The following is a 22,730-nucleotide window of genomic DNA, read 5'->3' as shown; positions in this document are numbered from 1 at the left end:
ATGTATGGGGGTTAATTGTGACAGGTGAAGGAAGAAAGGTATATACAGTCAAGGTCTGCTCTATACACTCACACTGCAGCCACCATCCAAGAAGAGAAGGAAAAATAATTACTTGACCAGAAGCGCCGTTGTCTCCGACTCTCTTCCTCACCACAACTCTTCTCCGGGGTAGCTTGGAGGGTCCGCCAGGTCGGTGGACAGAGGGTCGTCTGGCCGACACCCGGACCTCCTCCTTTTTCCTTCCCTTCACCTTCTCCTGTATGGGATCTCGGTCAGGGAGGGATGCAATGGGGGATCCTGTGGAGGAGGTCCTACGTGTCCCACCAATCCCAGACGACCCAAAACGTGAAGCTAACGACCCTACCGGAGGACCTCTCACACGGGTACGAGTTCGTGTTTTGGCTGTTGTTGTTGTTGTTGTTGTAGGAGGCTCAGTTGTAGTGGTGGTGGTTGTAGAGGTTGTGGTGGTAGTTGTAGTGGTATGTGGTGTGGTAGTAGTGGTTGTGGGGCTGGTGGTGGTTGTCTGTGGTAGTGGTGGTGACGGAGAAGAGCTTGGGAGGTCAAGGACAGAAGAACTTTGATCGCCGTAGAGGAAATCATCATCGTAGTAATAGTAATCCTCAATGGTAGTGACGTCGCCAGTAGTGCCGGCGGCGGCCTGGGGAGAGAGAGCATCATGCTGGCTGCGTCCTGCGTCCTGCTGCCTGGCCTGCAACGACGCCTCATGCACCGCCACCACCGCCGGCGTCGCCTTCAGTTTTCCACGACCTCCAGGTGCCCCGCCATGCTGTGAATCATGCACTACAGGATGGGGAACCTTTTCCTTTGGATTTTCACGAAGAGAAGGAGAGTCATGCAAAAGTTCTCCCTCAGGTTGAAGAAGGTTTCCATGCACCGTTAGATGAAGAGAGTGATGAGTGCTAGTAGTGGTAGGAGGTGGGCTGGGGGAGGAGAGGGCCTGCTCAGGCTCTTCATCATGCTGCTGCACCACTAACGACGACCCTCTGCCTAATGAGGACTTTATGGTGGTGGGGGGTCGAGGGGGGGCTAGTGAGGGAGAGGCTCCAGGGTGTGAGGGGGAGCGAGCTACTGCAGGCACACCCTCCACCTGTGTTATGCTGTCCACTGTATGACTACGGTCTCTATGTGACACACCTGCACTATGTGACACAAGATTAGCCCGTGACACATGGTCAGCACGTGTCACTTGGTCAGTCTTTGACACATGGTCAGTTTGTATCACTTGGTTAACCCTTGACACAAAATCAGTCTTTGACGCACGGTCAACCTGTGGTGCTTTATCAGCCTGTGTCACTTGGTCACTCTTTGACACGCGTTCAGCCTGTGACACACGGACAGCCTGTGGTGCTTTATCAGCCGGTGTCACTTGGTCACTCTTTGACACAGGGACAGCCTGTGTCGCTTTATCAGCCTGTGTCACTTGATAAGTCTTTGACACGCGTTCATCCTGTGCCACGCGCTCAGTCTGTGACACACGTTCAGCTTGTGACACGTGGTCAGTCTGTAACACACGGTCAGCCTGTGATACTTGGTCAGTCATTGACACACGGTCGGCCTGTGACACATGTTCAGCCTGTGGCACACGGTCAGCCTGTGACAATTGGTCAGAATTTGACACACGGTGAGTCTGTGACACACGGTCAGCCTGTGATATTTGGTCAGTCTTTGACACAGGGTCAACCTGTGATACACTGTCAGCCTGTGACACACGGTCAGTCTGTGACACACGTTCAGCCTGTGACACCCGGTCAGCCTGTGACACATGTTCAGCCTGTGACACACGGTCAGCCTGTGACAATTGGTCAGAATTTGACACACGGTGAGTCTGTGACACACGGTCAGCCTGTGATATTTGGTCAGTCTTTGACACAGGGTCAGCCTGTGATACACTGTCAGCCTGTGACACACGGTCAGTCTGTGACACATGTTCAGCCTGTGGCACACGGTCAGCCTGTGACAATTGGTCAGAATTTGACACACGGTGAGTCTGTGACACACGGTCAGCCTGTGATATTTGGTCAGTCTTTGACACAGGGTCAGCCTGTGATACACTGTCAGCCTGTGACACACGGTCAGTCTGTGACACACGTTCAGCCTGTGACACACGGTCAGTCTGTGGCACACGGTCAGCATGTAACACACGGTCAGTCTGTGACACGTTCAGCCTGTGACACACGTTCAGCCTGTGACACACGGTCAGTCTGTGACACACGATCAGCCTGAGACACACGGTCAGCCTGTGACACACGGTCAGTCTGTGACACGTTCAGCCTGTGACACACGTTCAGCCTGTGACACACGGTCAGTCTGTGACACACGGTCAGTCTGTGACACGGTCAGTCTGTGACACACGTTCAGCCTGTGACACACGGTCAGCCTGTGATACACTGTCAGCCTGTGACACACGGTCAGTCTGTGACACACGGTCAGTCTGTGACACACGTTCAGCCTGTGACACACGTTCAGCCTGTGACACACGGTCAGTCTGTGACACACGATCAGCCTGAGACACACGGTCAGCCTGTGACACACGGTCAGCCTGTGACACACGTTCAGCCTGTGACACACGGTCAGTCTGTGACACACGTTCAGCCTGTGACACACGGTCAGCCTCAGCCTGTGACACACGGTCAGCCTGGACACACGGTCAGCCTGTGACACACGTTCAGCCTGTGACACACACACGGTCAGTCTGTGACACACGGTCAGTCTGTGACACACGGTCAGTCTGTGACACACGTTTAGCCTGTGACTCTTTGCCAGCCTGTGTAACTTGATTAACCTGTGACACACTGTCAGCCTGTGACACACGGTCAGCCTGTGTCACTTCGTTAGCCTGTGACAAACGGTCAGTCAGTGACACTTGGTCAGTCTTTGACACACGATCAGTCTGTGAAACACCACCTCGTTGTGACACACGGTCAGCCTGTGACACACGTTCAGTCTGTGACACTTGGTCATCTTGTGACACACGTTCAGCCTGTGACACGCGGTCGGTCCGTGACACTTGGTCAGCCTGTGACACATGATCAGTCTGTAATATTTGGTCAGCCTGTGACACATGTTCAGCCTGTGACACACGGTCGATCCGGGACACTTGGTGAGCCTGTGTCACTTGGTCAGCTTGTGACACACGTTCAGCCTGTGACACATGGTCAGTCTGTAACACTTGGTCAGCCTGTGACACTTGGTCAGCTTGTGATACTTGGTCAGCTTGTGATACTTGATCAGCCTGTGACAGACGGCCTCGTTGTAACACACGTTCAGCCTGTGTCACTTGGTCAGCCTGTGTCACTTGGTCAACTTGTGTTACTTGATCAGCCTGTGACACACGTTCAGCCTGTGTCACCTGGTCAGCTTGTGTCACTTGATCAGCCTGTGACAGACGGCCTCGTTGTAACACACGTTCAGCCTGTGTCAATTGGTCAGCCTGTGTCACTTGGTCAACTTGTGTTACTTGATCAGCCTGTGACACACGTTCAGCCTGTGTCACCTGGTCAGCTTGTGTCACCTGGTCAGCCTGTGTCACCTGGTCAGCTTGTGTCACTTGATCAGCTTGTCACCTGGTCAGCTTGTAAGGTTTCCATGCACCGTTAGATGAAGAGAGTGATGAGTGCTAGTAGTGGTAGGAGGTGGGCTGGGGGAGGAGAGGGCCTGCTCAGGCTCTTCATCATGCTGCTGCACCACTAACGACGACCCTCTGCCTAATGAGGACTTTATGGTGGTGGGGGGTCGAGGGGGGGCTAGTGAGGGAGAGGCTCCAGGGTGTGAGGGGGAGCGAGCTACTGCAGGCACACCCTCCACCTGTGTTATGCTGTCCACTGTATGACTACGGTCTCTATGTGACACACCTGCACTATGTGACACAAGATTAGCCCGTGACACATGGTCAGCACGTGTCACTTGGTCAGTCTTTGACACATGGTCAGTTTGTATCACTTGGTTAACCCTTGACACAAAATCAGTCTTTGACGCACGGTCAACCTGTGGTGCTTTATCAGCCTGTGTCACTTGGTCACTCTTTGACACGCGTTCAGCCTGTGACACACGGACAGCCTGTGGTGCTTTATCAGCCGGTGTCACTTGGTCACTCTTTGACACAGGGACAGCCTGTGTCGCTTTATCAGCCTGTGTCACTTGATAAGTCTTTGACACGCGTTCATCCTGTGCCACGCGCTCAGTCTGTGACACACGTTCAGCTTGTGACACGTGGTCAGTCTGTAACACACGGTCAGCCTGTGATACTTGGTCAGTCATTGACACACGGTCGGCCTGTGACACATGTTCAGCCTGTGGCACACGGTCAGCCTGTGACAATTGGTCAGAATTTGACACACGGTGAGTCTGTGACACACGGTCAGCCTGTGATATTTGGTCAGTCTTTGACACAGGGTCAACCTGTGATACACTGTCAGCCTGTGACACACGGTCAGTTCAGATACATTGTCTACAGCTCAGACACCTGGTCAGGGCCCAGACATTATGTTCAGCCCAGGAGACACGGTCAGCTCCAGACACTGGTCAGAATTCTGACATACACGGTGAGTCTGGTGGGACACATTTGGCCGCCCGTGATATTTGGTCAGTTCACACAGGTCAGCCTGTGATACACTGTCAGCTCTGTGGACATACGGTCAGTTCCAAAAAAAAAAAAAAGAGACACATGTTCAGCCTGTGGCATACGGCTGGGGCCTGGTGGAGCAATTGGTCAGAATTCCGGTCATTAACACGTGAGTCTTGTCACACGGTCAGCTCCGGTGATATTTGGTCAGTTTCGATACAGGTCAGGCCTGTGATACATCGTCAGCCTGGGTGACGACACGCAGTCAGTCTGTGACACACGTTCAGCCTGGCAGACACACGGTCAGTCTGGTAAGTAATAATGGGTCAGCAACATGGCCATAATGGCCGGTCTGTGACACACGTTCAGCCTGGTGACATACTGCTCAGCCTGGTGACACGGTCACCAGGATACGATCAGCCTGAGACATAATACGGCCGGCCTGGTGATACACGGTCAGTCTGTGACACACGTTCAGCCTGGTGACATACGTTCAGCCCAGACACACGGTCAGTCTGGTGACATGACGTATTGTCCAGACACACGGTCAGTCTGTGACACACGTCAGGCCTGTGACATACTTGGTCAGCCTGTGATAATTGTCAGCTCAGAGGAGCATGGTCAGTCTGTGATATACGGTCAGTCTGTGACATTGCCCTGGGCCTAGACATACGTCTGTGGGGCCTGTGACACGGTCAGTTCAGACATGATCAGCCCAAGAGGACATTATTTATGTCAGGCCTGTGACATACACGGCTGCTTTCCTGCAGACATATCGTTCAGCCTGTGATATCATGGTCAGTCTGTGGACATTGACGGTCAGTCTGTGACACATTGTCTAGCCTCAGACATTATTTGTCAGCTCCAGGACAGTTACGGTCAGCCCAGACATACGCCAGCCCCAGGACACACCAGCTCAGACACATGGGGTCACCTGTGACACACGGTCATTCAGACACATTGGTCAGTCTGGGCAGGACATACTTGGTCAGTCTGTGACACATAGTTTACCTGTGACTTTGCCAGCTTGTGTAACTTGGATTAACCTGTGACACATCGTCAGCCTGTGACACACATTGGTCGCCCAGGCCACTTCGTTAGCCCTGTGACAAACGGTCAGCTTAAAGACACTTGGTCAATTGACATACGATCAAATCTGTGAACACCACCGTTAGAGGTTACTAAGGCCTGTGACATACGTTCAGTTCAGGACACTTGTCATCTTGTGACATTAATGTTCAGCTCCAGACATTTTGGCTGGTCTGTGACACTTGGGTCAGCCTGTGACATATGATCAGTCTGTACATTTGGTCAGCTCAGACATACATGTTCAGCTCAGACACACTTATTTGATCCGTTAGACACTTGGTGAGTTTGTGTCACTCTTGGTCAGCTTTGTGACACACGTTCAGCCTATAGACACATGGTCAAATTGGTAACATCTTGGTCAGCCTGTGACACTTCTGTCAATGCAGGAGGCTTTGGTCAGCTTGTGACATTTGATCAGCCTGTGACAGATTTATTCGTTGTAACATTAATGTCTGTGCCTGTGTCACTTGGTCAGCCTGTGTCACTTGGTCAACTTCTATAGTTACTTGATCAGCTCAGATACACGTTCAGGCCTGGTAAGCCACCTGGTCAGCTTGTGTCATTTGATCAGCCTTATAGACGGCTCTGTTGTAATACTACTGCTCAGCCCAGGCCACCTGGTCAGCCTTGTGCCACTTAACAATAACTTGGTGTTACTTGGATCAGCCTGCAGGACACATGTTCAGCTCCAGTTACCTGGCCGCTTGTGTCACCTGGCTTGCCTGTGTCACCTGGTCATTTGGTGTCACTTAGATCAGTTTGTGTCACCTGGCTTACCAGCTGGTACGTTCAGCCCTGAAAATACCTGGTCAGCTTAAAGTCACTTGGGTCAGCCTGAAGCTAAGACATCATCGGTGTCACCTGATCAGCTTGTATTGCCTTGTTCAAAATGTGTCACACGTTCATCCCAGTCATCTGGTCAGTACTTTGTGTCACCTGGTCAGCCCAGCTACCTGGTCAGGCTTTGTGTCACTTGGATCAGCCTGAAGCCATGGCTGCCAGGACACACGTTCAGCCTGTGCCACTTGGTCTGCTCTGAAAATACTTGGCTGCTCAAAGTCATTTAATAATAGCCCAGCCACCTGGTCAGCTCTGTGACATAATGTTCAGCCTGTGGACATTTGAGTCAACAAAGAAAGTGACATGGCCCTGTTGTGACACACTGCTCAGCCTGTGTCACTTGGTCAGCTCTGTGTCACTACAGCCTTACAGTTTACTAGGCTTGCTGCCAGGACACCCTGTTCAGCCTGTGTCACTTGGTCTGGCTCTGCACTTGGCTGGGCTTGTGTGTCACTGTTAAGGCTTGAAGCCACGGCCAGCCTGTGTTACTTGGTCAGCTTCCTGTGACACATTGCCCGCCAGTGTCACTTTATCAGCCTGTGTCACCTGGTCAGCCCAAGATGTTATGTCTAGTGCCAGTGTCACTTTGGTCTACCTGTGTCACCTGGTCAGTCAGCGGCTTGGATCAACTGTGATATGTCAGTTCAGCCTGTGTTGTTTATCAGCCCAGACACATTTACTTGCTAGACACACGTTCACAGCCTGGGGCCACTTGGTCAATGTGGCTGCCTGGTTAGCTTTGGTGTCAGTTGGACAGCCTGAAATACTTGTTGGCCTGTGGATATTTAGATTAAATTGGTAATATTATATCTCTGTTAAAAGACATTGTCGTTCGTGCTCTGTGCTGCTACCGTTCAGTCTGTGTCACTGTCACGGTAGTTACCGTCAGCTCAAAATACTTGGTCAACCTGTGTCATTTGGTCAGTCAGCAAATACTTGGTCACCTGTGTTACTTGATCAAATAGTGTCAATGTGATCAGCCAGTGTCACTTGACTCGTGCCTGTGTCACTTGGTTAGTTTGTGTCAGTTGGTCAGCCTGTTCCCACTCTGGTCAGCTCTGGTGACATTTGGTCAGCCTGGTGACATACTTATTCGGTTGGTAAGAAGGTTACTGCTCGCCCAGGCCATTTGGTCAGCCTGTGTCACAGGGCCCTCGTTGTGACACAGCCCAGTCTGTGTCAGCTTGGTCAGCCTAAAAGCCACACCTGGTTACTATGTCACTTGGCTGGGGCCTCCAGACACTCATTCAGCCAGTGACACACACGTTCAGTCAGCTTGTGTCACTTGGTCAGCCTTGCAGATAATAATGTTCAGCTAGTGTCACTGGCTGCCTGTGTCACCTGGTTATTTTGTGCTTCACTTGGTCAGCTCTGGTGACATCTGGCTCATAGATGCACGTTCAGCTTGTGCCTTCATTTTAATAAATGACATGTCTAGCTAGGTGTCACTTGGTCTGCTCTTTTGTCACCTGGTTGGGCCTGTGACACACGTTCAGCTCTGTGTAACCTGGCCAGCTTGCGTTTACTTATTACCTGTGACAGCAGCCGTCTAGCCTGTGTCACTTGGTTATTGGGCTTAGAAGCCACTTTGAGTCATTCCTGTGACACACGGCCCTTGCTGTGGACACAGCACCAGCTCCAGTCAATACTTAATAAATTGTGTCACATCGGGCCTGCCAGACACACGTTCAGCCCAGCCACTCTGGTCAGCCCAGCTGTCATCAGCTCTGTGACACACGTCTAGCCTGTAGGCCACCTGGCCACCCGGTGTCATCGGTCACGGGTGATAGATTGTCTAGTCTGGTGATAAGAAGTTAGCCTGTGATATGGTTGTGATTGTCATTCGTATATACGTCTGTACCTGTGTCACTTGGTCAGCTTAAATTTACTTATCAGCTCTGTGACACATTTATTCTCACAGGACACATGTTCAGCTTCCGTGGTCACCGTCAGGCTCCAGCCAAGACGCCCGCTGTTGGGGACACACGTTCAGCCTGTGCCGCCTGGCCGCCCAGTTACTTGGTTAACAGGCCACTCTGGCCAGCCTCAGGTTACCCAAGGTCAGCTCTGCAAGACACGATCAGACAGTGTTACGGTCAGCCTGTGTCACCTGGTCAACTTGTGTCACTTGATCAGCCCCTGTGACATATGTTCAACGCAGGTCACTTGGTCAGCCTGTGACACACGTTCAGCCTGTGTCACCTGGTCACCTTGTGTCACTTGGTCAGCGTGTGACAGACGTTCAGTCTGTGATAAATAGTTAGCCTGTGACACACGGCCAGCTTGTGACACACTTTTGGCATGTGACACACGGCCTTGTTGTGACACACGGTCAGCCTGTGTTACTTGGTCAGTCTTGGATACAAGCTCAGCTTGTGACACACGTCCAGCCTGTGTCACACGGCCTCGTTGTGACACACGTTCCGCCTGTGTCACTTGGTTAGCCTGTGACACACGGCTTCGTTGTGATACAGGGTCATCTTGTGTCACTTGGTCCGTCTGGGTTACACCTTCAGTATGTATCATTTGGTCTGTCTTTGACACACGGTGTGGTTGTGTCACATAGTTAACCAGTGGATCTAGTATTTGGATTACAGCGTCTTTACTTGGTAAGATGACAACCTTCTGCCCGAGGCGAGACTGAGGCACAAAGGTGACCTGTTCTGAAGAGACCCGTGGCACTGGCACCACCTGGCGCCTCTGTCCATCACCTGACTTAAGTGTGTTACTGCTGTCTAAAGTGGCCCTAGTGTCTCCCTCACGGTCTGAGTCGATTTCTGGAATACGGACGAGTTGAGAGCCAATAACCAGAGGCACATGTTCCCTACCACTGGCATTCTCTACCCGTATGGGCTTAATCTCTGGAAATACCTTGACTGGCCTAATTTCGGGAACTACCTCCATAGCGACTGGATTAATCTCTGGAATAGCAGTGGTGGGTATAAGTTCATTCTCTGGTACAACCTTTAAGGGAACAAGAGTGTCTTGGTACACAACCTTGGAGGGTACAAGTCTGTGCCCATGAACGACTCTAGTACGTCCTATGTTACCATCATGGATATTAAGCTCCTCTTCATAAGACACGTACTCAGGATAATCGACACGAGGCCTGAGGGTGATTTCTGGCACAAGGTTTACTTTGGGGTCAAGAGTGGTCTCTGCTACACGGTCAACCTTTGACCCGACGTCAGCCTCGGGGTTAAGGTGCAGCTGGGGTACAGGGTCGGCTTGAGTTAGTACAGTTACGTCTGGTTTGTCAGCCAATACCGCCACAACTTCCCCTCTAGCTGGTCGTTCAGGGCGCAATATTAAGGGCTCCTCGACGGTTGAAGGAGAGGATCCCGTCTGAGACAGGGGCGTTACAGCCGGAATATCAGGCAAACTATCATGCAAGAGATTATCCTGAATGTCCTCCGTGGGAAGGGCCGGGGATGCGGGCGAGGGGCGCACCACTAAGGGCCGGTACCTGACAGGGGGCAAACTTACAGGAGCGGGGGTGACGGTCGTCTCCTCATAGACGATAGTGGTGACCTGTTCCTCCACGGGTGTCTCGACGTTGCCTCGCTGTATCGTCACGTACCTGAGGGCGGCAACACATAAGTCTTCACATCAGTAAATGTATGTTTCATGTTAGCATATTTATAAGGGATGCGTATGTGGAGAAAATAGAAATGACTTAATCAATATGAAGCATACATAATGTAACACATCAGTGTTTCATTATATATGTTCTTCCTTAACAAACATTTTTTTATCGTTAATTTGCATATAACACATCTGAAAGCAGCCACACTGTGTTTGGATGCACTAAATTTGGAACTTTGAGTGAAGTATCTGGTCTGGTAGCCCTGACATGTACGGCATAAAGCTGGTGACAGGAGCAAAACAAGATTTAGCAACAAGAAATAAAGATACTCTAGTGTTGCAAAGGAATACAAATGCACATATTAGGAAGATCATATTTAAGAACAAATGAACATCATGATTAAAAAAACAAACATAAAAGCAGAAGTGTTCGGTGCAGCTGCGGTGAAATAACAACAAGTACCATTCATCCTACACCATCAGTCAAACAACAGCGATGCCCAAGCAGTAGCCCGCTGCCAAGCGTTGAAGCCCTAGTAGAAAACAGTGTGCAGTGGTACCTTGGAGTGACGGGTGCGGTCGGTACTATAAGTGCTGGACTAACGGAAGGCTCTGAGCTATGAGGAGAGGGTGGGGTTGGGGTGGCGGGTGTTGTAGTACCACGAGCACGGGAAATAGTCACGTACTGCAGAGTTGGTTCAGTTGGGGACTCTATCTCAAGAGCTGGAGTAGCTCCCTCGTTGGTGGGGGAGGCGGCAGAGGGGCGTCGTCGTCTGTCGATGGTGACGTATTGGCGTCCACCTGTCGTGGGCTCAGCCTCGCGGGCTAAACCTTCCTCCTCAATGGGCTGAGGCTGGGCTGCGGGGCGCCTGCGCTCGATAGTGGAGTATTTTGGACGCTCGATAGCGGAGGATTGTGGGCGCTCGATAGCGGAGGATTGTGGGCGCTCGATCGCGGAGGATTGTGGGCGCTCGATAGCGGAGGATTGTGGGCGCTCGATAGCGGAGTATTGTGGACGACCTCCTATACCTCTGACGGGATCACGTCTTCTGGGGGCCTCCTGGGCCACCTCGGCCTCCTGGGCCTCCTCAGCAGCAGACACCGGGGCTGGACTCCTGGGGTGAATAAATCGATTGATCAAACTATATGTCCTAATATTAGACGCTATATATGTTTTTTAGTACCTCTTTATATGCTGAGTAATTACAATGAAGCCATGTATCAAGGTTTCCACATTATGCGTGAGACACCAAAACAATATGTGTACCAAGATAACAATCGCTTTTATAAAAACCTCAAACGTAGTGAAGTGTAAGAGCCACAGTGACCCTCAGTACAGATGATGGGAGGTGCTAACCAAGGCGGACAGAGTGACACAAACAAAATGAGTTTAAGAGACAAGACCAAGAACACAGGACAACATACCTGTCCCGGGCGATGGGTTGGTACTGAGGTCTGGAGCGTCCGCCAAGAGACCCGGAGGAGGAGGAGGACGACGACGAAGAAGTTGAGTCCCTGGCAAAATCGGAGGTGCTGCTCGAGAACTGGCTGCCTCCAGAGTTCTGACGCCTGGTGAGGTAAGGGTGTTTAGTTTAAGCAAAAGTCTTGTGTGCTATTACAGGTACTTAAAGAGTTACTGATGGTTGTAATGAAGGGCCTACACACACACACACACACACACACACTTTATGCACAAAAACCTGGAAAAACGTAAGACATCACTGGCCGTTGCCCTTGTTGACTTCAGGAAGGCTTTTGACCTTGTTGATCACTGCACTGTTACAACAAGGCCATTGCACAAGGGCTGCCCACCAACCTGGTCTCATGGCTCACTGATTTCCTGAGTGAGCGTCGGCAGGCAGTGAGGTACCAGGGTTCTGTCTCCACATTCCAACACCTCACCTGTGGTGTTCCCCAGGGGACCAAGATGGGACCACTGTGCTTCCTAATCCTGATCAACGACGCTCTATCGGACACTCCTCACAGGTGGAAGTACGTGGATGACTGCACTGTGGGGGTTACAGTGGACAACACCTCACCGGACTACTCATCGCTACAAGGCACCCTGGACAGGCTACAGGCATGGACTACGGAGAACAGGGTCACCATCAACCACACCAAAACCGTAGTCATGCACATCAATACCGCCACCACTCCAGTGCAAGCTCCAGCAGTTACAGTGGGTGCCCATCCTCTCCAGTTAGTGCAGTCTGTCAAACTCCTGGGTGTAACTATAGACCACAAATTGGACTGGAAGGCCCATGTAAAAACACAATCAAGGCAGCCTCGTACCGACTTTACATGCTTCGACGACTCAGGTCACTTGGGGCACCCACGCCAGAGCTGAGGACTATCTACAAAGCATTTATACTCCCAAAATTAACGTATGCGTCACCAGCCTGGTCGTCTTCTCTCAACTCTACCCAACAACGTCAGCTGGAGAAGGTACAGAAGAGGGCCTGCAGAATCATGCTCGGCGCAGACTACTCCGGCTACAACAATGCTCTCTCCACACTGGAAATGCCATCCCTCAGTGACCTCCACCACCACGCACTAGCAGGGTTTGGCAGTGGACTACTGCACCATCCCCGTCATTGCCACTTACTGCCACCTGCAGTTCCCCGCCCACCTCGCGCAGTCCGCCACTACAACAAAATTCAGCTCATAGTAGCCCAATAAACTGATAGATATAAGAATAGCACCATCCCAGCTATTGTTAAAATAATAAACAGCTCCTGATTTATGTACTGTACAGCCCTGTAAATATATTGAACGCATATTATTATGTCTAAATCACATGTAAATTTGTATATTTTCAGCCACCGGCTGCAACTTTATTAATAAACCGTTTATTATTATTATTATTATTATTATTATTATTATTATTATTATTATTATTATTACACACACACACACACAAGAACCCACAAGTGATGTCTATTTACCGTGTTTCTACTGTTTATTGTTACCATCACTTGTTGTTCACCGCTTCCGAGACACAAAACCTACAGCTGTCTCTTATTTACTGTTTATTCTCGTCACTTACCATCAACTGCCACTACTATACCACAACTACTGCCACATACTGTCATCCCCCTTCCCTTATCACAATCTACTACTACTAAATCCTTAACCACTCACCTTCTACTGACGGTGTTGGGAACCTCTTCTACAGGTTCGGGTGCTTGGGTAACAGGTACCTCATCAACGTAGTAGTCCTGGTCATCGTAGTAATATAAGTCATCGTAGTAAGAATAGTCGTTAGGGATCTCGGTAGTGGTGGGGATAGGTGTGCTGGGGCCAGGGGTAGTGGCTGCTGCACCCCCACGACCTTTCTTCTCAGTGGAACATTTAGCACGGGTCGGGTGATCACAGCCATCGATTGATTTACTGAACACCAAGTCTGTGGAGAGAAAGATGATATAGTGGACTGGTGGTGGAGAAGGTAGTGGACTGGTGGAGAATTTGATGGACGTAGTGGAGTGGTGGTGGTGGTGGTGGAGAATGTGGTAGAGTGGTGGTGGAGAAGGAGGTCTGAGGTGTTGTTATTTTGGTTTTTAATTCCACTGTACTCGACGTTGATCTATCCATTAAGGTTATCAAGGATTCTATTGAAGGTGTGTTATAGGGTGGGGGAGGAGAAGGGGGAGGGAAGTGACTTTAGGTTAGGTTAGACTAGGTTAGATTAGTTTAGATTAAGTTACTCCGGGGGTAGGTGAGGGGGGTTAGCTGGTTAGGTTAGGTTAGGTTAGGTGATGGGGGTTAACATGATATCTGAATAAGAATAGGTGACAGGAAGTACCACTTACACTAGCAACAGGTGAAAGGAGGCACAGTTGGGGAATGGTTCCTACAGCCCCATGGTAACCTGTGTCTCCAAACAGCCAACCTACTGCATATGACCTATAGCAATGTAATGGTCAGCATGCTCGCCTCGCAAGCGAGCGGACCCAGGTTCGATCCCCAGGCAGGGAGAAACTATGGGCAAGTTTCTTTACGCCATTTGCCTCTGTCTAACCCAGCAGTAATTGGGGACCTGGATGTTAATCGATTTGCGGATCGTGTTCCTGGGTGATGGTTAGCCAGTGCAGTTGGCAAGTTGTCCGGTCTTCTCGGACTATTCCTTGACACTGGGTCATGCAACTCGTTAACGTAGGGTATGGTTGTTGTGTTGGCGACAGCTTCTACACCTTGAACAAATTCACGCCTAGGTGTCCCTTGGGCCGCACAAGGAAGGCCGGCCATTATTATTATAGCAAACTTAATCCATCAATCACGTCCGTCGTTACACGACCAATATCCAATCATTCATAAATAGTGATACTACTGCTGCAACGGTGCCGTTTGGACACAAGTTACCACAAGGGGTGTAGGAACACATTTCCACAGCTGTATCACTTACACTAGCAACAGGTGAGAAGAGGGACCACTTACCTGAGGGGCAGGTAAAGGCGTGAGCGACAGTGCCAAGGCCAGATGCACCGGAGTCAAGGCACCAATAGTACTTGTGGCAGTTGTCGGGGTTGGGAAAGAAGCCGACTCGCTTACACGCAAAACCTGCCAGAGGAAAATAACAACAACACTTAAGATACAAAGAAAATAACAAGATAACAAAAAATGGCAATAAACATCAAGATAACAAAGGAAAATAACAATAAACATTAAGATAACAAAGAAAATAACAAGATACCAATTGAAAATAAAAACAAACATCAGTGTAACAAAGAAATAAAAATAAAAATTAAGATAACAAAGGAAAATAACAATAAAACATTAAGATAAAGCAGGAAAATAATAAAAAAATAACCACTATCTATCTATCTATCTATCTATCTATCTAGCTATCTATCCAGTTTACGTACTGGAGACAGGGCTGGGTGTGGTGGGTGGTGGCGGAGTGTTCAGTGGGTTGATGGTGGTTGTCGTTCTTCGATGGCCCCGTCTGCGGGTACCAGGTTGTCTTTTTACACCTGCTGGACGACGGGAGGGTGGTGGGCGGGTGGTGGGCGGCCTCGTGGGACTGCAGAGGGCGTACAAGAAGATTACGGTGGGCTAGATCAGTTCATCGGATGGCTTTGGTGGGTTGTGGTGGTGGGTTGTGTGTGTGTGTGTGTGGTAGTGGAGGGGTTGTGTGTGGTAGTGGAGGGGTTGTGTGTGGTAGTGGAGGGGTTGTGTGTGTGGTGGTGGGTTGTGTTGGTGGAGGGGATTGTGGTGGTGGTGGGTTGTGTGCGGTGGGTTTTGGTGGTGGGTTTTGTTAGTGGTTTTGGGGGTGAAATGTGATAGTAAATTGTGTGTGTGGTGGGCTATGGTGGTGGTGTGTGTGTGTGGTAGACTGTGTGGTGGGCTATGGTGGTGGTGTGTGTGTGTGGTAGACTGTGTGTGGTGGACTGTATGTGGTGGGTTACAGAAATTAATAGTGGGTCATGGTGGGTTACATAGTCATGAAAATATAAATCCCAACTAAAACATAATCACTATAACTTACTTGTATGTACATTACTTAAACAGTGTTCGTACATAAGTGTGTGTGTACATACATATATATATTGTAGGTGTACATGGGTATGAACGTGTGTAAGTACGGATAGACATGGCGTGTTGTCTCACCTGGGCGTGGTGGTGGGCGCGGGCGTGGTAATTTTGGGCCGTCGGCGGTTCTGGAGGCGTGTGGAGAGGCTTGTAGGAGCTCGTGTGCTGTAGACAAGAGAGATTAGTTAATACAGGTACAGAGAGTAAACCAACAGTACCCCCTAAAAGAAAATGGGGTGCATAGGTGTCACTGTAAAGAAAATTGGGTGTGCAGATCTCATTACGAAGAAAATAGGGTACAAAATTCCCGCCATCTTTTAGAGGCAATGGGATAGAATGGTGTTCCATCTTGTATACAGAATAAGGGCATATGTGTCTTTTCCACCAATAAAGGAAGAGGGATTGGTGATTGATTCTACTTATGATGAAAATGGGAAGAAGAAAAGAACAATGATAATAATAATGATAATAAAATAAAGAAGAAGAAGAAGAAGAAGAAGAAGAAGAAAGAACAAAATTAAACAAAGAAGTGAAAACAAGAAAATAAGAAAATACAAACACAAATGATAATCTGAAGCAACAACACAGACATGAATTACTAAAAATAATAAACAAATAACAAACCAAATTGAGATAGATTGAAGAAGACTCATAACAAAAGAGTAAATATAAACAACATGTGAATCCTGTCTTAATTATTAGGTAAATAAAGGTATGTAATGAGTTAGAGAGAGAGAGAGAGAGAGAGAGAGAGAGAGAGAGAGGTAAACATCCAGGTAAACCACCACTCACTCATTAACCAAGTGTACACCTGTGTATGTATGTTAATTCATGCTGTGATGTAATCCATGCATCTGGGTACTGTATTCGTGCACTGAAATGAAATGAATGATTGATTGCAATTGTTCAGTGTATAATGTTAAGGCAGTCTTCATGCATACTTACCTTGTGAATAATTAGAGTATTTTTATCCCATTGAGGAATAAACATATCAAGTGAAGCTTATCATTATTATTTGTGAACCATAACACGAGTTGCAGTTTTAAATGGTGTTATTTACGTTGTCAACTGAAGACAACAATACTGACAACTTCTTGACCGTGGCCGGACTTTTCATCGACGGACACAGGATAAAAAGATAACATAATTACAATGTGATACATTTGTATGATAGAAAAATCTTTTTTGCACATTTGTATAGGCTAGGTTAGGTTAGGTTAGGTTAGCTTAGGTTAGGTTAAGTCAGGTTAGGTCAGGTTCGGCCATTTGTCCATTCGGCTAAATGTCCGTTCGGCCAAATGTCCGTGGGCCAAGTGAACGGGAGCCTTCTTGACAGAGGAACAGTTCAAGACGACAGCTCATTCCTCAGGCACAAACTCCAACACCAATATTTACCAAATTTCAATGAATCCGGAGTTTGAAGCGACAGCATAACAGATCCACAGGACATATACAACGTACACAGACAGACAAATAAACAAATGCACGGACACACGCACACGCACACACACACACACACACACACACACACACGCACACACACACACACACACACACACACGCACACACACACACACACGCACACACACACACACACACACACACACACACACAGACACACACACACACACACACACACACACACCAAACACACAGCACCGCCACTATCAAGATCCGTCGGTGATATGAGGAGAAATATAAGTGGATGATGGGGGGTGGTGTGGTGGGTGAGGATGGTTGGTGATGGTAGGTGGGTGGAGGTGGGTGAGGGTGGGGTGAGGGTAGGTGGGTGAGGTAGGGGTGGGGAGGGGTGGTGGGTGAGGGATGGTGAGGGTGGGTGGGTGAGGGATGGTGGGTGAGGGTAGGTGGGTGAGGGATGGTGGGTGAGGGATCGTGGGTGAGGGATGGTGGGTGAGGGATGGTGGGTGAAGGAGGGAAGGGGAATGTGGAGGGGATGACGTGGGTAGGGGAGGGAAAGGGAAGGTGGAGAGGAGTAGGGACAATGGAGGAGGGGAGGTAGTAGAGAAAAAGAGGAAAGAAGGGCGATGGGGAGATGAGAGAGAGACACACACACAACGCCAACTGGTCCATCTGGTGTCGCTGTTTCTCCTGGGAATCGTAAGTCAGTTTTAGTAGAAGCAAGTTAAGCATGTAAACAAAGCCATTGCGTTGTTTATACAAAGCTGCAAAAGCCACTGTTCGCGGGGGCGCGTATTGGGTGCTGTTAGAGTGCCGGTAAGCCTGGCGGGGCGGGACGGGGCGACAGAGGGTACCTGTCTTGAATGCGGTCTGGTCTTCTGCGGCGCACCTGTGACCCACCGCCAAACCTGGATCCTCCTCGGGTACGGGTTTGCACTGATTGCGAGAGGGTTCGTACAGGGGCTTCAGGCTGCTGTGGTCGTGTACGGAAAGTGTCTTGTTCTCTCGTGCGGGAAGTGTCTTGGGTCTTGAACCTGGTCTGTTGTGAGCCACGCCTGGTGTCGTCAGTGGCTTGGACAGACACTGAGGCCGTCGTGTCCCTTCTGTAATTTCTCGCGTTATATTTGTGTGTCAGGTCGAAGAGTATGGTGTTGGAAGCCACCTCAAGTGTCACAACTATTAACAAACACAACATGAATTCTGAAAAAGCTCCATCACTCGAGACTAAAGTCTTCCAAACTGATAATTTTTATCTACTCGACATAACAAACACACTGACAAGACGTACATCTTTCCAATGGTCGCTTTTTCAGAATTCTGACTAAGATATTGTGCAAACTTTCTATTGGCTATTATCTACAAGTTAAAGCCACTAAGACTAGAGAAGTTAAAGGTATATGATTAGGTTATGGTGTTTGACTCAGCTACTCAACACAGTACATAACAGAAACAACTTACTAGTGATGCCAACAATAACACACACAAATCTACGGGTATCCAGGGCTCTATGGTTACACTGCGGCTATATATCTAGTAAAAAGCTCTTCTAGTACAACTTATACAACTAAAATCACCATAACAAATAAATCTATGAGTTGTGATGTAAATAACTAGAGATTAAACACTAAGTACCAGAAGTGTTAAGTACAAGTCACCTATTAGAAGTGTAAAGCCTTAATTAATTATTATGCATTAAAACACAAAGACAACACAGGTAGTATTAACACCATCCAGGAGTACTTACTTCGTCGGTTAATTAAGAAGACGTGAAATAAAACTGCTGAAGCACAATGAGTTTACTAAAACCAACCATTTAGACGAGAAAAAAAAATTATGTCTCTGGAAATTGCAAAAAAAAAAGAAAAAAAGTTGCCTTTCTCCCTGTTGGTAAGAGCCGAAGAACAGCACGTAACAGTGGCTGCACATCACATCAAAGAGAAATATTCTTCCATCAAGACTCCGCCAAACCTCATGAAACTGATATAAACCTTTAACTGATACCTGAAAAAAACACATATAAATCATGATAAAACTGCAACACCAAAAAGAAAACACAATCACTACAGAGCTCACAGCCATCCTGATAATAATTATTTACAGACAGATCGCTTCTTACTTCACCAAAACAACCCAAGAACACCTCGACAAAACCTTCAACTATGACACACACACACACACACACACACACACACACACACACACACACACACACACACACACACACACACACACACACACATATCTCCCTCACCACCCCCCCAATCCTCACCACACAAACTTTTCTTCTTTCCAACAAGTTATCATCACCCTTTTTACACTCCATAATCATTCCTCCTCCTCTTCTAAGTCCCCCATTCACCTATATCTCTTCACCTGGTACCTGTACTTACCCTGAGGTGGCCCTCTGGAGGTTTCTGGCTTCGTTGACAGAATCGTCCAGTTCAGCATCAGTGAACAGGGCCTTTTTGCCAGCCTCCACCAGGGGGTACTGCTCGCCGTTACAGATTCCTCGGAAGTCATCGTTGTCTAGAGACCAGTACATAATGCCTCCGAGGCTGTGTTCCCGTACGTACTCAGCCTGTGGGAGGGAGAGAGGGGTGAGTAGGAGGAAGGGAGAGAGAGGAGAGGGTAGAGAGGGAAAGAGGGAATGAGAGAAGGAGAGGGAAGAGGAGGAGAAGAGGGAAGGAGAAAGGAACAGGGAAAAAGAGAAAGAAAGAAGAGGGGAATGTAAAAAATATGGAAGGATAGGGAGGGAGAGAAAAAGAAGGAAGGATAGAGGGAAAGAGGAAAGGAGCAAAAAGATGGAAGGGGAGAAGAAAAGGGAAGGAAAGAAAGAGAGAAGAGAATAAAAAAATAAGGAAGAGGGAAGTAAAGAACGCTCATGATAAACACATAAACATCCCAAGACAAACAGAAGTGTGTGTGTGTGTGTGTGTGTGTGTGTGTGTGTGTGCCTCACCTTCTTCGCCACAATCTTCTCGTCATCATAACCGACCCACTGGTTACCAGAGAAGGCGTAAGGGCCGATGCGTCGCGGGTAAGGCTTGCGTACACCCCAGCCATGAGAGGCGATATTCTCACAAACCTGAAATACAGAGCTGAGTTAATTTCACCTATTCGCTTACATCCACGGTTGGGCTATAAATGTATGTCTATTATTTAAGGAACCAGAGAAATTAAGTCTAAAAATGTCATGAAATATTACACTGAGTCTTTACATTCACTTAACTATTCAACAGTGAAATATACAGTATTACAAATTATTTACTTTTTATACTGCGTGAATTTTTACGTAATAAATTCAAATCAAAACAGATCATATCACGGGTCGGGGAGGGAAGAGAGGAGGAAGAGGCTGGCCCATAATATACTATAGTCACCCTCTATTTACCTCATAGAAAGCCATAAAACCGTTTTCTTTGGTGTATTTTCCCTGCTCGCCCGGCCCGTCAGCTGAGGCTCCAAAATTGGTGAAATTCCCGTCAATCAAGGTGTAGGAGCGGCCGTAGGTGGGGATGCCGATGACCAACTTGTGCGGTTCGGCGCCCAGCTCGATATAGTACTTCACCGTCCAGTCCTGACGAAGAGAAGAGAGATGAGAGACAGGAACAGGATGTGATATATAACTGACTCTGCCATCTATGTATACAGTACACAGTATACCTGCATTGTCTACATACATGTCAAATCAATTCCACACTTGTATGATGAATTATTATTATTATTACCAAGAAAATTATGAAAACAGAGTGAACTAGACAGTACAAGAGAGAGAAAGATAACAAACTTTCTCTCTGATTATTTCACAACTAATAAAAAAAACTAAACCTTAAAAAAATACACAGATTCCCATTTTCCTTCTTCAACTCTTTAGGGTAAACTAAAAAAATCAGAATAATACAAATGTGACCTAAAGAGACAAGGGGACTGTTTTTACCGATTGTTTTGGTATTTGACGGCACCATCCTTTCTCCCAGAGTCCTCGTAACATGCATAGAACCTGTTTGACTACTTGGCTCCAGTCTATGACATTTACAGTAGGAAGTGATACTGGCGTTTGTTATTTAGAGGAAGATATTAATATATTTATTGGGATTATTTTTTAGGTGTTATGTTTACTGTAATAATAATAATAATAATAATAATAATAATAATAATAATAATAATAATAATAATTTCTTTCCGTCTCTCCATCTAAAATTACAAACATACAGACAATTTTTATACAGACAAATGTTTCAAAACTCAGAACAGAGAAAACATGAACTCACTCTCCGTCACACATAAGAAACTCAACATAATTTCATCAAGCATTCTTCAGTGTACTCAACGGAACAGACTGCTGACTCACTGGACATCTGTACTCAACGGAACAATAACATATTCATGGTACTCAGTGGAGCGTTTAACCTACTGGGCAAGCTGAATATACAGTAGTACTCTTATGAACACAGCGCTTAGTAATACCATCGACCCATACGCTGGTTGGCTCAGACTGTTCCAATCACTCACTAGAACGAGCTATTTACTCCATATATCTACTAGAACGAGCTATTTACTCCCTATATCTACTAGAACGAGCTATTTACTCCCTATATCTACTAGAACGAGCTATTTACTCCCTATATCTACTAGAACGAGCTATTTACTCCAAGTATCTACTAGAACGAGCTATTTCCTCCATATATCTACTACAACGAACTATTTACTCCACATATCTACTAAAAGAGCTATTTACTCCACATACAGTTACTAGAAAGAGCTATTTACTTCATTTATATTTATTAGAACGATCTATTTACTCCACCATAATAATCAAGTACTCACGGGTCTCTGTACTCACCACATTGAGTTCGGCGTTCCAGGCGTACTCAGAGGTGCCAGGGGCCGGCATGAGGGAGGCGTGGTGGTTGACGGTGGGTTCGTATGCGCTGTGGTAGTCATAGTTGAGGATGTTAAAGAAATCCAGATCTCTGTTGGGGAGGAAAGGCACGCCAGGTTAGTAAGTGCTGGTGGAGGGATGGGGGGGGGAGGGTGTGTTGGAGCGAGTGGTGGAGAGGAGGTGTTGAAAGACGTTATCAGGAGGAGTTGGAGGGAGGGGGGAGTGTTACTGTGTTGGAGGGGAGGGAGGGAGGGGAGAGGGAGGAATGAGATGAGGTCAAGACATAGCATTTATAACGAGGCTCTGAAGGTTATGGAGAGGTCGAACTGGAGGTCATAATATAGCGGAAAGAGGTCACAATATAGCGGAAAGAGGTCACAATATAGCGGAAAGAGGTCACAATATAGCGGAAAGAGGTCACAATATAGCGGAAAAGGGGGTTAAGACGTCATCACCACATGTGCCAATACGTAACGCGTGACTGAGTGGCATTAACCCCCCACCAAGGTAACAAGAGGTGATGTCACAAGGTGGGGGTGTGACGTAGTGGCGGTGACAACACGTTCTATATAAGGCGGAGGGGGAGTAGGTGGGAATAGGAGGAGGAAGGGGAAGTGGATGAGAAAGAGGAGGAGGAGGAGGAGGAGGAGGTGGTGGAAGAGGAGGAGGAGGTGGTGGAAGAGGAGGAAGTGGAAGAGGAGGAGAAAGAACAAGGAGGAATAAAAGGAGGAGGAGAGAGTGACAACACCAGGTTCTCATTATCAGTGCAAGACGGAACGAGGAGAGAGAGAGACGCTACCTTGT

At 48.0% G+C, this 22,730-nt stretch overlaps 1 protein-coding gene across 7 annotated transcripts in view; it reads right to left on the bottom strand.

The window, feature by feature from the left end:
* The window catches only part of LOC121863451 (probable chitinase 10), a 61,452-nt gene that overhangs the window by 3,250 nt on the left and 35,472 nt on the right, over positions 1 to 22,730 (bottom strand). For 2 of the 7 annotated variants that reach the window (XM_042362109.1, XM_042362110.1), the window contains exons 6-18: positions 21,888 to 22,017; positions 20,436 to 20,621; positions 20,004 to 20,129; positions 19,435 to 19,622; positions 17,899 to 18,147; positions 15,704 to 15,790; positions 14,959 to 15,116; positions 14,531 to 14,653; positions 13,238 to 13,499; positions 11,522 to 11,665; positions 10,657 to 11,211; positions 9,998 to 10,091; positions 113 to 658 (exon numbers count right to left, since the gene is read on the bottom strand). In XM_042362109.1, the coding sequence (XP_042218043.1) occupies positions 113 to 658; positions 9,998 to 10,091; positions 10,657 to 11,211; positions 11,522 to 11,665; positions 13,238 to 13,499; positions 14,531 to 14,653; positions 14,959 to 15,116; positions 15,704 to 15,790; positions 17,899 to 18,147; positions 19,435 to 19,622; positions 20,004 to 20,129; positions 20,436 to 20,621; positions 21,888 to 22,017 (2,848 nt within the window). The remainder of the gene's footprint in view (positions 1 to 112; positions 659 to 9,997; positions 10,092 to 10,656; positions 11,212 to 11,521; positions 11,666 to 13,237; positions 13,500 to 14,530; positions 14,654 to 14,958; positions 15,117 to 15,703; positions 15,791 to 17,898; positions 18,148 to 19,434; positions 19,623 to 20,003; positions 20,130 to 20,435; positions 20,622 to 21,887; positions 22,018 to 22,730) is intronic. The other 5 variants (XM_042362113.1, XM_042362115.1, XM_042362111.1 and 2 more) reach the window with 4 other exon arrangements.

This window comes from Homarus americanus, unplaced genomic scaffold (genome assembly GCF_018991925.1).
Source record: "Homarus americanus isolate GMGI-L3 unplaced genomic scaffold, GMGI_Hamer_2.0 scaffold24781, whole genome shotgun sequence".
Lineage (NCBI taxonomy): Eukaryota > Metazoa > Arthropoda > Malacostraca > Decapoda > Nephropidae > Homarus > Homarus americanus.
This window is presented reverse-complemented; position numbering and strand designations above follow the sequence as displayed.